We start from the raw sequence: 17,330 nt of genomic DNA on the forward strand, positions 1-17,330 counted from the left end.
AATTAAACAATAAATATTTAGTATCTTTTGATTTTAATCCAGAGGATGTTTGAAAAAACCATTGGATTTGGAAGCGGTGTGAGAAGGAGGAAGGAACCAACTCAACTCATTTCTTGGCTGATGGAGTCTCGTCCTCACATACACAGGCACTGGTAATCAAATCAATTAGACCCTTTTCTGTTTCACGCAACCTTCGTCGTTCTTCCTTTTTCTTTCTCGTCCACTAACCTATGCCCCAATTTGTAAAGTTTCGGCTTTTCTCGCGTTGCGACGCACTCAAAACTCTTCCTTTCTCCACCCACCGAATGGGCATGGTCGATACCCTCTGTACCCATCTCCACCAAAACAATGGCAGTGTTGAGAACTCATTGTCCAAGGTTAAGCCTAAACTCGATTCTCAATGTGTCATTGAAGTCCTCAATTCCTGTCATCCCAAGCAACCTCTATTGGGCGTCAGATTTTTCGTTTGGGCTGGATTTCAATCTGGCTACAGGCACAGTGCTTACACGTACAGCAAAGCTTGCAAGTTGTTTGGGATTCAGCTAAATCCCCAAATTATTCGTGATCTCGTTCTGTCTTATGAGGCCGAAGGGTGTTTAGTCAATGTCAACATGTTCAGGGAGGTTCTGAAACTGTGCAAAGAAGCCCAACTAGCTGACGTGGCATTGTGGGTGTTGAGGAAGATGGAGCAGAGTTTCAACATCGGTGCTGACACTGTGATGTATAATGTGGTTATTAGGCTATGTTGCAAGAATGGCGACATTGAAACGGCTGAGAAGTTGATCGGGGAGATGAGTTTGAACGGTCTTTATCCTGATCTTATTACGTACATGGCAATAGTGGAGGGATTATGTGATGTGGGTCGCCCAGAGCATGCTTATTCTTTGCTTAAGGTTATGAGAGTACATAGATGTTCAACCAATTTGGTCCTTTTATCAGCCATTTTAAATGGCTTGTGTAGGTCTGGATCTATGGAAATGGCATTGGAGTTGTTGGATGAAATGGAGAAAGGTAGGGATTGCCGTCCAAATGTTGTTAGTTATACATCTGTGATTCAAAGTTTCTGTAAGAGAGGTCAGTGGACGAAAGCATTGGATATTCTGGATAGAATGAAAGCTTCGGGGTGCCATGCAAATCATGTTACTGTTTTTACTTTGGTTGATAGCCTTTGTGTTGAGGGTCGTGTAGGAGAAGCTTACAAGTTGATTGATAAGTTTGTGGTGGAACATGGTGTTTCTTATGGTGATTGTTGCAGTTCACTTGTGATTTCATTGATAAGGATTAAAAAGCTGGACGAAGCAATGAAGCTCTTCATGGAAATGCTTTCTGGTGATGCCAGACCTGATACTTTGGCATCTAGCCTTTTGCTAAAGGAGCTCTGTATGAAGGACCGGGTATTGGATGGATTCTACTTGCTTGAAGCAATTGAGAACAAGGGATGTTTGTCTGCCATTGACTCTGATATTTATTCTATTCTTTTATTTGGCCTTTGTCAAAGAAGCCACCTGACCGAGGCCACAAAGCTGGCCAAGATAATGCTTAAAAAATCAGTTCCGCTGCAATCTCCATACAAAGAGGGTGCAATCGATGTCCTAATAGAATCTGGAGAAAAAGATCTTGTGAATCATTTGACTGGCATTCGTAAGGGACTTTGATGATAAAAGGTCGTATGAAGGAGGTCACGTCCATTGTTCTCTGCCTCTGGTCATATCATAAGTTTGCATTGTATAACAGCAACATTGGTTTCTGTGATGTAGTCTGCTGGTACTTTGTTCATTTCTTCCCCTTGTAGGAGACAGTGTATTCTTGAGAAACAATATGCTTGTCTTTATCTGTGAATGCTAAACCCATTCTCCTGTAGATTCCTTTTAATATCGATAAGTTGGCAAGCCCATTTTCCTCATACAAAATGCTTTCTTAATCCAATTCGCATCACACACCGCACCATAGTCACTGAATTCGTTCATCCATCCATCCTTATTTTCGTTGCATTCGTCACTCTGTTTGATCAGTCCAACACTTGTTCTCTGCATGGAAGGCTTGGCCTCTCATCTTACACAAAGAGGGAGTCATCAGTAATTGAGTTTAAGGGGTTTTGCAAGCAAACTAAATGAACTTAATAATTGAATTGCAAATTTTAACTGGTGATCATAGATTTAACTGATTTAAAATAAAGTAATTACTAAGATTCGGTAACAATAAGATAGTGGGAAAAGTGAGAAGTGAACTATTGGAATAATAAAATTGAGATAAGATGGCTAATTAGACTAGAACCGCAAACCCCATTAGCGTTCTAAGTCAACACAAACACAAGACAATTAACTTGTAATTCGAATTTAAAGATGATGAATATAGCCAGCGAAACATTTTGTTGAAGTGAAGGCCATCATAAAATTTCTGGTTTATATTTTGCAAACTCAGTTATGAATTCTAATTATTTATTGCACACCCTTTGCATTTTCAGTTAATCATAACATGGCTCGCCTGAACACCATTCGAATTTGATACTTGTTCTATATGGCTTATAATGTTGCTGCCTACTGATCACTATACAGCAAACTCATTAATATAGAGGAAGACATCGAGTGGATAAAGGAACAATGCTAGTAAAGTATCTAAAAAATGAATTAATTGCTTAGTAAATTAACCTGCTACTAAACGAATCAAATTTATTGGCAAGTGATTGTTACTGCTCTTTCATTTTATCCAATTCTAAATTTATTTTTGCTCGTGATTGTCAAGATTCAGAATCCCTACAGATTTAATTGTTAAGCATTCTCCTAAGTTTTTGTCTTTTGCTGTGAATTATAAATCTTATAACTGAATGACTAAATAAATAGCCAATAAGAAGGATAGAGGAGAGGAGTACCATCTTTTGCAACCGAACTTTTTTGCTATTTGTTTGAAGAAAGAGCAGGGACTAAAGGTGTTGGTTTTGTTCCTTGTGTTGTTGTGGTAGAGACTTGTGCAGTTCCCTGTATCAGGTGGGATAAATCATTATTAAGAAGGAGCAATATGGTGATATTTTTCAACCCAGAATAGTTCTTTGGTGTAATTAAGCTGCGAATTCAGAACGGAAAAGTGGCTAGAGAATTTCAATCAGAAAATGAAAAGGAGCCTGAGGCCGAGGCTAACACGTTCATAATTGGAAGATTTTATCTGCTGATACATTGTAAAAGAGAGAAAGGAAAGATGTTTCTGTAATGGGTTACTATGAATAATATCACTCTTTTTCACTTTTAACTTCATTACATTTGGGTATTGCTATTAGAGAAATAAATCTAAGATAGATGAAGGGCCTGAAAATCTCGGCACTCATTTTCTTAGTCATTTTTAGTTTCTTCTCTGGTGCTGCCGCCCAATTTGAACGAGTGCTTCCTGCATTTCCAAGTAAAAACACTTGTGTTTTCATATTAGGATCTATCTAATTTCAGTTTCTGATTAAATGTCATCTTAAATTAATAAATCAATCAGAAACTGAATATCATGGTTCTCATTCAATCTTACGCAGTTTAATCAGGGGTAGTGTCCGATCTGTGAGTATATATGATGCACACCATAACTTGCCTTTTATCAACTATTTATTTTTCCTATCTCAGGACTCTTGCAATAAGATGGCAACATATGGAATGAATTCTATAACCTTGTAAGTATATCTTCTGTTGTTGGTGAAACTTCTCATGGGTATGGAGGATCAACTAAGACTATATTGGTTCTGCAGCTTGGATTCTGTCCAGGGATCAACTTGCACTGGCTTGAAGGATGTTTGTCAGATAGATAGCATATAGTTCTCAACTGTGTATCATAAAGCAGATTCCTATGTGAGAGCAGACGACAACGATGATGACATGTGTCCGATGGATGAAGATGATTTTTTTATTGGTTCACCAGTAAAATCTGAATCTCTATTAGCTTCTGATGATACGAAGGTGTCAAGTTTGTTTTATTCATCCACTGTTTTAGATGTTTCTATTTAAGATTAGTAGTTTTTTAACACTGGGCCGATCAATTTGCTGGAATAGAGTTGCAATCCTTCAAGCAATCCTGCCGATGATCATCCTTGCAATTTTAATGAAACCCAAAATTTTGAGAAAAACAGGCCGCACTTATCACTGTCAACCGTTGCAGGAAATTCAACCACCTGAGCTTAATGAATCAAAGGAGACTCTTCATGAATCTGAGTTGGAATCATCTAGTGTAATGTATGTATCTGGTGCTTGATAGTAACTGCAATTTTATGGAGAAAGTACTATAGGTACTGTTTGTATTCTTCTCTATATAGATTTGTAGTTTTACCTCAGGATTCTATCTGAACTGTTGACTGGAATTAGCCCATGCTATTGTTTGTTACTTTTGGAGTTGCCTCCTAATAATAAAATTCCGGGTGTGTTTCCAACCTGCGCACCATTTACTTGAGTCAGCAGCCTGATTATCAAATGGACAACAAATTATGAAAGGGATACAGAAATAGACATGTTGTGACTTTTCAATTTTCATTTACTTCCTTTTGACCTTTCCTTTCAGCTTTTTGTGTTTCCATTGTCAACCGACTAATTCAACTTTCATGTGCTTGCATAACTGCCCCAAGGTTAACTGAATAGCCTCCAGATGTGAATGCAAGTAATCACCAGCCACAAATTCTCTAAAGCTTCCATCCACCTCAATAACACTGCAAGCAACCTCTTTACTTGTTCCTCTTTTCTTCATCATTTGTTTAACACCCTCCACATCTCTCCACCTTTGCTCCGTAGCATACATGTTTCTCAACATCACATAGTTTCCCGCAACATCCTCGTCCATTTTCACCACCTCTTTAAGAACTTTCTCTGCCCTCGATACATCATTGAAGTAAACACAAGCAAAGAGAAAAGAACTCAGTATTATCCCGTTAGCATCATAAGGCATGGCTTGAATTAATTTTTCAGCCTCATCCAGGCATCCAGCTCTTCCTAGAAGGTCAACCACAACCATAATGCTTGTAACATCCCAATATATAGTACTTACCATAAATTAGAACTAATCACATTTACAGAATTAACAGTGCAGTCTTAAATACAACAGCTATTAAAAGCCGAACGTAAAGCGGATACAGAGTTCAGGACGAACGGTTTTACAAAACCAAATAACCGAACGTCACAAAAAGCTACACAGATATACCAATGACTACAACTTAACGAGCGCTCTATAGCTCGGCCTTAACCTCTACTTCGACAAGATTGGCGTCCTCCAAATTTTCTTCTTCCAGTGTTTCTTCAAGCAGCGCCTCTCCGTCTGTTGACATCCACACGGATGATCATTGCATTGACAAGACGGACGTACATAACACAACACAAGGAATTGCAAGGGTAAGCTTAGGTAATTTAATTCATACAACCAATATAAAATTTAACATATGCAATCAACATACAAGACATATAGCAATATATCAAAGCATAGAATAAATCATCCAAACTCTCACAAGAACATCTCACACAGAATTACCTCTAAGTCTTTGAGAGGCAAACAGATAAGATTCACCTTGTACCTACGTCCTTCTACCTCAACAAGACATCTCACACACATGGTAGACGTCCTCACTTCACCCGCAGCTGGTGTTGACACCACCAGATCAAAGTGCATCTCGCTCTCAGCTATGCCCAACTTATCAACGCACGCCTTCGATATGAAGGAGTGTGTTGCCCCCGAATCAAACAACACACAACATTGCATTCCAAATAACAAGCACGTACTGGTGATAAGTGTACCTGAACTTGCTGCTTCTGCCCCAGTAATTGCATATACACGCCCAGTAGCTTGGGCTCGTCCACCTCTTCCTTGCTGATTTCTTCCTGCATTCGGCGGCCTCATCACTGCACGTCCGCCCATATTACACTCATTTTCCAGATGGCCATTTCGCCTACACCGAGTGCAATATTTTTCTCCAACCAGTTGAGGACATGACGAACGATAATGTGGCCCTCCACACTTGTAACATACCACACTACCTTGCTGTCCAGACTGTCCGGCAGGAACCAAAGCTTGAGATCCGCTCGCGTTGGCTGCTGGACGAGCGTAAGGGGATCCTCTCTGATTCACATTTCCCCTTGAGACAATCGGCCCCCTTACTGTTTGCTGTTTCTTGTACCGTTCTGCCTCTGCCAAATTCTTCTCTAATACCTTAGCTCTTTCCACCATAGCAGGGAACGTTCGGATACACAAGCTGGAAATTACAACCTTCAAATCACTGCGCAAACCGTTCTCAAATTTTCTGCACTGCCACTCCTCACTAGTGGCCATTGTATTGAAACGAATCAAGTGTTTGAACTTGTTCGTATATTCAGAAACTGACATTCCTCCTTGGACCAGCTGTAAAAACTCAACCTCCTTTGCAAAGCGGACGCTGTCCGGGAAATATTCCTCATAGAACTTGTTTCTAAATACCTCCCAAGTAATCTGCTGGTGAGCGTCCGTTAAAATGGCTCTGACGCTCGCCCACCAGTGACTCGCCTCTCCAGTTAGCAAGTACTCTGTATACGCCAAGCGGTTTTCATCCGGACATCTCTTGGCGTTGAAAATTCTCTCCATATCCCTCAGCCACTGATCAGCTTCGTCTGGTAGACCCTTGCCACTAAACTTGGCAGGGTGATGCTGAAGGAAACTCTCCAGACTCCATTCAGCGTTCGGTTGAGCAGCGTTTGAAGAAGATGCTCCAGGCGCACCTCTAGTTGCAGCCAAGATCTCCATCAACTGCCTTTGCGTGTTTTCAGAATTGACACGCGAGGCCTCCAAACCTTGCATAGCAGCTTGGTTTTGCTGCATCAAGGTGGCGTTTTGCTCCAGCAACGTGGTGTTCTGTTGATGCAGTCGTTCAACTACGGTTTCCAACAACCTAGTGTTGCTGGACGTATCGGACTCATTCGGTTGGGGAGGAGGAGGAAGTCTAGGCGCCATTAGTTCTCTGGATCAGAGAAAAACGAGCGTTAGTAAAGTTCAAGAGTTAAAACAATAACTCATTAACACATAATAAGCACACAGCAACAACGTAGTGCACTCATAACCTACAGTGTTCCTTAAAAGAACAAAACTGCTCTGATACCACTAATGTAACATCCCAAAATACAGTAATCACCATAAATCAGAATTAATTACAATTAACAGTAATCACAAACAGTCTTTGTATTAAATCAGATTCACAAAAGCCTAAACGGCATCAGTACAGGGAACGCTCTTAAACGCATACAAAGGAAACCCAAAACGGACGTTCTTATATGCACAAAACAACGTACGCAAAATAGGGGAATACATGATTAAGACGAACGGCCTTACAAAATACTTGGCCGAACGTTCTTTAAGCACTAACATTTACAATTCCTATTCTAACGAGCGCCTCTAAGGCTCGGCCTTCACTTCAACCTCTACCAGATTGGCTTCATCCAAATTTTCTTCTTCCAGCACTTGCTCAAGGGATGCACCACCATCTGCTCACATCCACAACGGATGATCATTGCATTTGGACAAGACGGATATACATGAACAATAGACAACACAATGGAAATGCAAGGGTAAGCTTATAATATTTAATTTAAACAATCAACACATACATTTACATTTCAAAACACACATACAGCATGTGATTCATCAAATAATAATCATAGAAAAATGTAATATAAGACAGACCGTCCGGACTGTATGAACCATGTAGTTACAAGCGTCCTTGCACCCGAGTGGTGTAGTAACTGATCAAATCTCCCAGCTACCACTCGAGGTTAACCCTATCTGCCCGAAGTACTCAATGGACTAGGGCCTCCTGCCATTCCCACGTATGACTACCCCCTTCTACTTGAAGAGGCGTATCACGGAATATCAGGATGGACTGCGAGGCTTAACTTATCCAGGTTCATACTTTACCATTCAATATTTCATATTCATCACATCTGAGACGTTCCTCCTTGGAACGCTCGTTAAAATCCACTTCCAATTATTCATTCAAAATATCATTCGCCCATAATAACCAGTTCTCTTTATTCACATTTTCATTCAGTGTTCCATTCTCTTAACATTAACAACATGCATCCTTTAATCAAATAAAACGAAAATATTTCAGTTCGGTTGACCATACGTTTCTGAACAAAAGGAACAAACTCTTTTCCATTTACGGACGTTAAGAAAACCTAACATATTTAAATGAGATTGAATTTAGAAGATCAGAATAATACTTAGAAGATTTGGAGTACAAGAACCTTAGGTTGAATAAAGAGGATAAATACCTTACAAAATGGCTTGGATAAATAATCAGAGTAATTGTAAATCAGAAAACAACACTTACTGTCAATGACCGAACGTTCCATAAATAACTGTGGACGAACGCCAGATACGTTCGCTCAGAATTCAATAATAAGGACGAGCGTTCAGTTATAAAACCGAACCCTGCTTGGACGAACGCTGGGTCAATGACCGAGCACAAATCAGAACGAACGCTTGATATAAACCGAGCGCTATTTAGGACGAACGCTTCGATATATGACCGAGCGCCAATTGGGACGAACGTTCCATATAAGGCCGAACGCTCTGTAGAACGAACGTTCGACATAAGGTCGAACGACATTAAGGACGAACGCTCGACTTAAGGCCGAACGTCACGTATTTATAAAGTTTCAAGTATTTATCTATACTGAGCTGAACCGAACGCTCATTCACAAAAATGGGGACGCTCGTTCTCGAGCAGAATTCTTTCCAAATGAAAGAATTCCAATCTAAGTTATTTTAATGAAAACCGAACGGTCTAAGACCGTACAGGGACGAGCGTCATTTATCAAAGGGGATGATTAAATTTCAGATTTTTCAACCTTAACAGACTTTTCCAGATTTCAAATTTTCAAACTTTATAACTTTCATTCCAGATTTAATTCACCTTAAACATCATCATCATACAGATCTCAACATTTTAATCATTCCCAAATATACAATATCCATTCTTCATTCATACATAATCAAATCAACATGCATTTCAAACCACCAACAACATATATATTCCATACAACCAGTGATCGTTCATGACAGATAAATCAAACCAGAAACCATATCAGATCTCAGTAAACTTTCATAACAGCTAAATCTTCAGATGTATCACACATGCAAATCAAAGCATATAACATACCGTATAAATTAAACATATAAGCTTCCCTTACCCGGATTGAAATTCAAGCTTGTCCTAGATGTAAAAATAGCTTCGTCCAACTATGTTTTGCTCAGGTTCTTGACTCTTCCAGAATAAACTCTAACCACAGATTATAGAACACTCAGTATACAAGTTTGCATGCAACTAAAACCCTATTTTTCCAGAAACCTAAGGACGAACCACAGTAAGGGGACTTACCAGGTGGGGTTCAAATTCTGTTCGGTCCAAAATGAAGATCACAGCTGGACGAACACTTCTATGGTGCTGAAATCGTGATTGGAGAAGAGGTGTGAGTTTTACAGTAAAGAGAAGTTTACTGGTGCAAGAGAGAAGTTGGAGAAGATGAGAGGTTTGGTTTTCTGAGGAAGAAGATGAATGGTGCAGGTGAGTGGAAGGGTTTTCGAAAATTCATTTTTGTTCCTTCTCATTCCAGACGAACTAGCGTCTCGCGTGATGACACCTGCACTCCCACTTCTGCCTTTAGAATTTCCATCGTGACAAGTGGCATGCGTGCATGCAGCGCTTGGTGCGTTTTTAATGCACTGAGTGTGTGACGTGGTGCGTGTTTCAGAGAATGATGGGGCTCGGTTTCGGTGCACTGCAGGGAGATTTAAAAGCAGATTTGAAGAGGGATTTAATAAGCATTATAGTGTGCACTAATCTGGTTTAACACAGAATTATTATTGCTAATTATATAGGGTTTTACAGTAGGGCTGTGCTGTTGAATTGGGCAAACGATAGTTGTATTCTTAGAAATCTCAGTTATGGCTCTTGTGTTAGATTAGTTGCCTGTGGGGAAAATGAGAGAGTCTTCTATGGTAAAGAGAATTCTAGAGACGATTTTTTCTATGTTTACTCATATCTGTTTTACGATATATACCTTAGATTTCCTCTAAACGTTTTTCAAATGGATGTTCTGAAAACCCTTAACGTCGCCCCCACACAGTTACATCCAAATAGCTGGGGGTATATACAGGCTTTCGCGGTTATGTGCCAAGTCTTGGCCATTAACCCCACGGTTGCCCTGTTTCTTTATTTTTTTAGGACCCGCCCGATTGGAAAAAGGGGTTGGGTTTCTCTAATTTCCGAGTCTGGGAACGCAATTTTGGAATTATACGCCCAATCCTTTAGAGGTTTCAAAAACCAATTTTTTAGGGTGTCCATCACTGAATCAGGTCGCTCGTTCTTTTTCAACGAGGATAATAGTCCCAAGTTTCCTTTGTATTGGACCCAGAACCCTAGAAAGCTTACCTCTTGGTCGAAAGAAGATATGACTCATATCGAATTGGAAGCTCTGAGTGTTATGGCTGCGTTGTCTCGCCCCTTTTCTTCCAGAAAGATTATCAACTGCCTCGAGTATGACGATATGAACTCGAGGGTATTTGGTATGTTCTTTTACTGAGCACTTTGAATTTTATTTTTGCAGCATTGACTTGGTATTTGTTGTGTTCTGTTGCGTATAACTACTATGGGTAAAAGAGCTCCCCTTGACTGGTTTGCCGCTGCTGACGCCAAGAAGAATAAAGGGGGAACCTCGGCCTTGACGACTATCAAGAATCCTATCCATGTCGATGATGAACCGCCACCTTCTCCCGAACGGCCGCTTTCAAGGAAACGAAAGGCTGTCTCCGGTGGAGATCCGAAAGCTTCCGATAAGGGGAAGAGTATTGGAGGGGTGGTCGACCCGCATGCCAATCGCGACATTCCGAATGGCATGTGGGATGCGGCCTTTAACCTTGGCCATAAGATCGAGTTCAACTTTGATTTGGCTGAGCAGAAAGTCATGGAAAAGACTTCTGAGCAAAAAATGGCGGATAACTGCTTAGAATTTGCCTGCCGGGCGGCAGCTGCTGCCTGGAACTTAGCGTATGCCTCCAACCGAGGTAACTTGGTCACCGAGCTGGAGCGTTTAAAAACCGAACACGCTAAGTGTGAGCAAAGGCAGAAGGAATCCGAGGAGATGATAGTAAAAGGCCGGGAGATAATGGAGAATCTGCAGAAGGATGGTGTTGAGATGAAAAAGGTCAAAGACCGGCTTGCAGCTGATCTGGAATGTTCAAAGAAAGAGAATGAGGAGCTGAAGAAAAGGTTGATAACTTTGACTGGCGAGAGGGACGCCTTGCGCCAGACCATTACTGAAAACCAGGAGTTGCAGGATGAGATGACTGATGCTATCATCCTGGAACATACCAGGGGCTTTAAGAAGGCGCTAAGGCAAGTGTCCTATATTTTGAATGTCTGTACTGAAGGAGTCAATTTCGACATTCGGAAGGACGTTTACCAAGGAGAGTTGGTTCCGATAGACGTCATTCCTGCCGGGTCATTTCCAGATGACGAGCCTGCAGGGACGCCCACCGAGGCAATGGCAACAGAGGAAGCTGCTCGAATCGAGACACCCGAGGGGAATTCAGGGGTTCCTGCTGTCGAGGATGCCCCCGTCGTAGACCTTGTATAGAATAGATTTAACTTGACATTCTGACATTTTGTACTTACTGTTCTTAGGGTTGTTTGCTGCGTGTATGTCGTCATTTGGTACTTGTCGAAACTTTATGTTCTTATACTTGAATGTTTATAGGATCGCTATACTTGAATGTCTATAGGAACGCGCGTTATTTGTAATCATATGATGAGTGCCTTTGTTGACGTTTATATCGCCTCGTTACATGCGTGGAACCTAGGGATTTCATTCCTTAGTTGGATGCGTCCGGATGCTGCCTATCCGTCAACGCGATCGGGTTCTCGTGACCTTAGGAATTACATCCCTTAGTTGGACCCGTCGGGAAGCTGTCTAATCCGTCAACACGATCGGGTTCCGTGACCCTAGGGATTACATCCCTTAGTTGGATGCGTCCGGAGGCTGTCTTATCCGTCAACGCGATCGGGTTTTCGTGACCCTAGGGATTACATCCATTAGTTGGATGCGTCCGGAAGCTGTCTTATTCGTCAACGCGATCGGGTTCTAGTGACCCTAGGGATTACATTCCTTAGTTGGACGCGTCCGGAAGCTGTCTTATCTGTCAACGCGATCGGGTTCTTGTGACCCTGGTGTGGAAACCTTTTCCATTGATTGGGTGCCTCAGCACGAACGGTTCTCTTTCGCTCGCTCTTGTAGTCTGTATGCAAGATGTGATTATCTGCACTGTAAGACAATATCAAAAGTCCAGTCGAGATATAACTGCTTTATAAAGTCCTATGATCTGCTAGATATATAATATCAAAGATATAATTGCTATCGATCGGTCGAGATGTAACTGCTTTAATGATCCGCAAGATGTATAATATCAAAGATATAATTGAGACCGATCGGAGTAGGAATAACTTGCCGCTGCCTTAGTGCCTTGTGACCTGTAAGATAATATCAAAATATATGCTAGACCGCTCGGTCTTTGTTAGACCGTTCGATCTTTGATTGAACATTTGAAGTATTCATATGAGGATGTGTCATAGGTATAGGTGCCCTATTGTCTTGAGACCTGCAAAATAAAATGATTGTATTGTATGACATCACTCGGAAGATTTTAAAGAAAAGATAAGGCTCGGTTGAGAATCAGCTTGGCTCTTCTTGGTTCGCAGAAAGTTATTTTGACATGAACTTGATTGGCTATGACGTCGGATGGCCAAGTGAGTAAAACCTGTTCAGTTTCAATTCTTTGATAGTTTGTGCTTATTTCAGCCTGTCGGAAGTATTAATTTGAATCCATCATGTAATACACTGGTGCACGTCTTTGACTTTTGTAACATCCCAAAAATACAGTAATAAAACCATATGATAGAATAATTACATTAATAATAATCCAGATTAGTCTTACATTAGAGATGAGCGTACGCTCATGGCTGAACGGCCTTACAAGAGGCGAGTTACAAATTAACGAGAAGTACAATAAGCATAATTGACCGAATGGTTTACAAAGCAAAAATACCGAACAATCATCTTAAGCAAAAGGGAAGTGGTCGTTCTAAGACAACACACTAAAATCACTAAACTAAACAACTAACCAACGTACTACTGTTCGGCCTTCACTTCCACGTCAATGAGGTTCTCTTCCTCCAAAATTCCTTCTTCAAGCGTCTCCTCCAGTAACACATCACCATCTGCTCACATCCACACGGATGATCATTGCAAAGACAAGACGGACGTACAAGGACAAGACAACAGAAGGAAAAACACAGGGTAAGCTTATGTAATTTAATTCATGCATACACATACAATTCAAATAATCCAACACCAAATAATGTCAACATACGTATTATACAAAGTCTATTTATGAGACTGACTGTCCGGACTGTATGAAATCTGCGTAGCTACAAGCGTTCGTGCACCCGGGTGATATAGTAACTGGAATAATCTCATCAGCTGCCACCCGAGGTTAGCCATATCCAAAGTACCCCTAAGGACTAGGACCTCCTGCCGTTCCCACACATGACCTACTCCCCTCTACATGAGGACGAGTACTCACGGAACATCAGGATGAACCGCCAGCATTAGCTTCCCACAATCATACTTTACAAATTCCAATATTCAATACATGAGTCGTTCCTCCCTGGAATGCTCGTTCAAAATGCACAACCGATTATTCATTTCATATAATGTTCACCCTTTATAATCTTTTACTTTATTGTCATTTTCATCATCAGTTTCAAGGACATAAAATATCGAACGTTCAACCCTCTTCATAACGAGGACGAACGTTAGGAACGAGACATAAAGATCTCCAATTCCATAATAGAATGAGACCGATAGGTTTACTGCCGTTTTTGAGAGAAAAACCGAACGTAATAGATATAGTAGGGAACGCATGAACCGAACGTTCATTGCAATGAGAATTCATTTGTGAATTGACTCTAACCGAACGCTGAAAAGACCTCGCCAAAGGCTGCGACTCTATGACCGAACGTTCCAATAATAATACTTAGAATCATTCATATGAAGAAACCGAACGTTTATGAATGTTTAGCTTATTCGAATTTACCTCAAGAAATCCGAATACCAGTCAATGACCGAACACGGTAAAAGGATTTACGGAATTTGGACGAACGCTATTTCCACACGTTTAATAATTAAAGACGAGTACGAGCGTTCGGTATAAGACTGTTGAGACCTCGGCAAGTGCACCGGATCGTTCAAGTAATAAACCGGTAAGTCCGGAAATCGTTTTCCCAAGAGATTTGTTTGGATTCACAGATTGATTAAAGTTTACTAATTTAGCGAATATTAAATGTAATTTTGTAGCAAACTTAAGATTAGCATACATATGTAAAATAAAGTGGTGAAAACAGATGAATTAAAGTTCACTGGGGTTGAAATTCAAGTTCATCACTCCGGTAATTTTATACTAACACAATTCCTCAAAATTAAGCATCGACATTCTAGGCGCATGCAGCCTCTGATCCCTCAGATGACAGTTCATAATCACTCAAACTAAATTACTAATCCCTTAGCTAATTCAGTTATCAGATTTGCCTTAAACACAATGTCACAGATGACTAAAAATTCCCTCCTATGTCTAGGACTCAAAATCCTTTAGCAGTTCTATCCTAGGTCTGCGGTCTCATACATTTCCCAATGATTTAACCGTTCAAATAGCTCAGATTCCCATCATAGGCATGAATAATAAGGATAGAACACATAATTCAAACAAGTTCATGCATTAATAAAGAAATTACATAAAAGTTCAGAAATTTACTCTCAACCAGTGAAATGGAGTTCTAGCTACACATATACATCATAGAAGCGATAAAGCATGGATTGGATGGTAGAAAGTGGTGATTTTCCACCTTGGAAGCACCCAAAACGAGCTGGAAGCAAGCTGCAGAGTCCCCCCTGGTCTCCTGCTGTCCAAAACTATTCCCTCTGCGTCTGGATCGCGTTTTTAAAGAGAAGGGCCATAAGTGATTTTTCGCTGGGCGAGCGTCCGTACGTCGCTGGGCGAGCGTCCGTACGTCGCTGGGCGAGCGTCCACTTTTCCTCCTCGCTGGGCGAGCGGCCACTTTTCCTCCTCGCTGGGCGAGCGTCCACCACCCGCTGGGCGCACGTCCACTATTTCTCCTCGCTGGGCGAGCGTTCGCTCACTGGACGAGCATTCGCTCGCTCTTCAATGACGAGCGTCCGTTCGATGACGAGCGTCTGTTCGATGACGAGCGTCCGTTCGCTGATGTTATATGGGTAGGACGTGCGTTCCAAATTATGGAGATCTGAAGAGAATTATACTGGAAGAAGGACATCACAGTCGTCTTAGCATGCATCCTGGCATGACTAAGATGTATCACAATCTCAAGCAGTCGTTCTGGTGGCCAGGAATGAAGAGTGATGTCGCACGTTTTGTGGCATCATGTCTAACTTGTCAACGTGCAAAAGCTGAGTATCAAAGACCGGGCGACCTACTACAACCTTTGGAGATTCCCGAATGGAAGTGGGACAGCATTTCAATGGATTTCGTGACACACTTGCCCCGCACAGTCAAGAATCACGATTCCATTTGGGTGATAGTGGATCGTTTAACGAAGAGTGCTCACTTCCTAGCTGTCAACCTGAAGATGTCATTGACTAACTTGGCAAAGCTCTACATCAAGGAGATCGTTCGTCTACATGGAGTGCCGTCCAGCATCATCTCTGACCGAGACACAAGATTCACCTCTCGGTTTTGGCAGTCATTGCAAAGCGAACTGGGCAGCAAACTCCAGATGAGTTCAGCGTACCATCCTCAGACGGACGGTCAATCAGAGAGAACAATCCAGACGCTCGAAGATTTATTAAGGACGTGCGTGCTCGATCACATGGGCGTTTGGGATGAAGTCTTGCCGTTAGTGGAGTTCACCTACAACAACAGCTTCCAGTCCAGCATTGGAATGGCTCCTTTTGAAGCTCTATACGGACGTAAGGGCCGCACACCACTTTGCTGGTTTCAAGAAGGAGAAAACGTGTTGACTGGACCAGAGCTCGTTCAACAAACGACTGAAAAGGTGAAGCTAATTCAAGAGAGGTTGAAGACGTCTAGAAGCAGGCAGAAGTCATATGCAAATAAGAGGAGACGGCCCTTAGAGTTCAAAGCTGGCGATAATGTTTTTCTTAGATTAAATCCAACTACTGGAGTAGGAAGAGCGTTACGGTCAAAGAAGTTGTCTCCCAAGTTCGTGGGGCCGTATCAGATTATAAGGAAGATTGGACCTGTTGCATACGAGCTAGCCTTGCCTCCACAATTGTCTAACCTTCATCCGGTGTTTCACGTTTTGCAACTCCGGAAATACATAGCGGATCCCTCGCACATATTGGAGCTAGAGGACGTTCGTCTTCGTCAAGACCGAACACTAGAGATGAAGCCGGTTCGTGTTGAAGACGTCCGCACCAAGTACTATAAAGGGAAGGACGTTCGGTTGGTGAAAGTGGTGTGGGACGACAAGACTGGCGACTCTACATGGGAAGTGGAGGATGCCACGAAAGACTTATACCCTCATCTATTTCCTGGTAAGATTTAATTTTCGAGGACGAAAATTTTTGTAGTTAGGGGGATTGTCACGTCTCATTTATTAGTGTGCTACGTCACCTCCTTGCTTCCATTTATACATCGTGCCACGTATTCAATACCATTAAAACGCACACACACCCACTCTGCATGCAACTGCCAAGTGTCACTTTTGGAACATTCGAAATAGTTAGTGGAATACATGTGGCAACAGGAGAATGGACGCTCGTCCTGCTTGGGAAGGAAAAATGAATTTCTGAAAAAAAACTCTTCCCACTCTTCTGCATGCTTCGTCTTCTTCCCCAAATTTCTGATTTCCAAATTCTCTACCTTCTCTCTAGAACCTCCATCTTCTCTCTACCTTAACTCACTTTCCTCTTCTCCGATCTCGTTTCAAAAAACGCAGAAACGTTCCCTGCACTGTGAGCTTCATCTTGGACCGAACAACTTCCAGTTCTGGTAAGTTTCCACTTGGACACTCGTTTCTGGAATTCTTGCAAACCGGATTCAGCTGCATGCAAGAGTGCAAACTAAGCCTTTTCGTTTTCTTTTGGTTAGTTTTAGTTGGAGAGCTTAAGAGAAAGGTTGAGAGAGTCTTAGTTGGACGAATCAAGATCACTCACTCTTAGAACGCACACTTCTAATCCGGGTAAGGGAAGCTTATTAGATTTAATTCTTATGATTTTACTGTACTGCATGTGCGTTATGTGTTG

At 41.6% G+C, this 17,330-nt stretch overlaps 1 protein-coding gene and 1 pseudogene across 1 annotated transcript; both read left to right on the top strand.

Moving 5' to 3' along the window:
- The first annotated feature begins 46 nt into the window (after positions 1-46).
- LOC148199954 (pentatricopeptide repeat-containing protein At5g47360 pseudogene) lies at positions 47-1,910 on the top strand (annotated as a pseudogene).
- An 8,024-nt stretch (positions 1,911-9,934) lies between these two features.
- LOC148199955 (uncharacterized) lies at positions 9,935-11,754 on the top strand. The gene is made up of 2 exons (XM_088112018.1): positions 9,935-10,539; positions 10,618-11,754. Exons 1-2 carry the CDS (start codon positions 10,065-10,067, stop codon positions 11,610-11,612), a joined length of 1,470 nt encoding a protein of 489 aa, XP_087968144.1. The 5' UTR covers positions 9,935-10,064; the 3' UTR covers positions 11,613-11,754.
- Positions 11,755-17,330: the final 5,576 nt, after the last annotated feature.

The sequence above is a fragment of the Vigna umbellata genome, chromosome 4 (assembly GCF_029865625.1).
Source record: "Vigna umbellata cultivar VRB3 chromosome 4, Vumbellata_1.0, whole genome shotgun sequence".
Lineage (NCBI taxonomy): Eukaryota > Viridiplantae > Streptophyta > Magnoliopsida > Fabales > Fabaceae > Vigna > Vigna umbellata.

Bases quoted from the DNA above. Each gene is read 5' to 3' on its own strand.
- LOC148199955 (XM_088112018.1), top strand. From the start codon at position 10,065: ATGGATGTTCTGAAAACCCTTAACGTCGCCCCCACACAGTTACATCCA. The intron at 10,540-10,617 runs TTGGTATGTTCT...TTCTGTTGCGTA, and splicing joins CGATATGAACTCGAGGGTAT to TAACTACTATGGGTAAAAGA.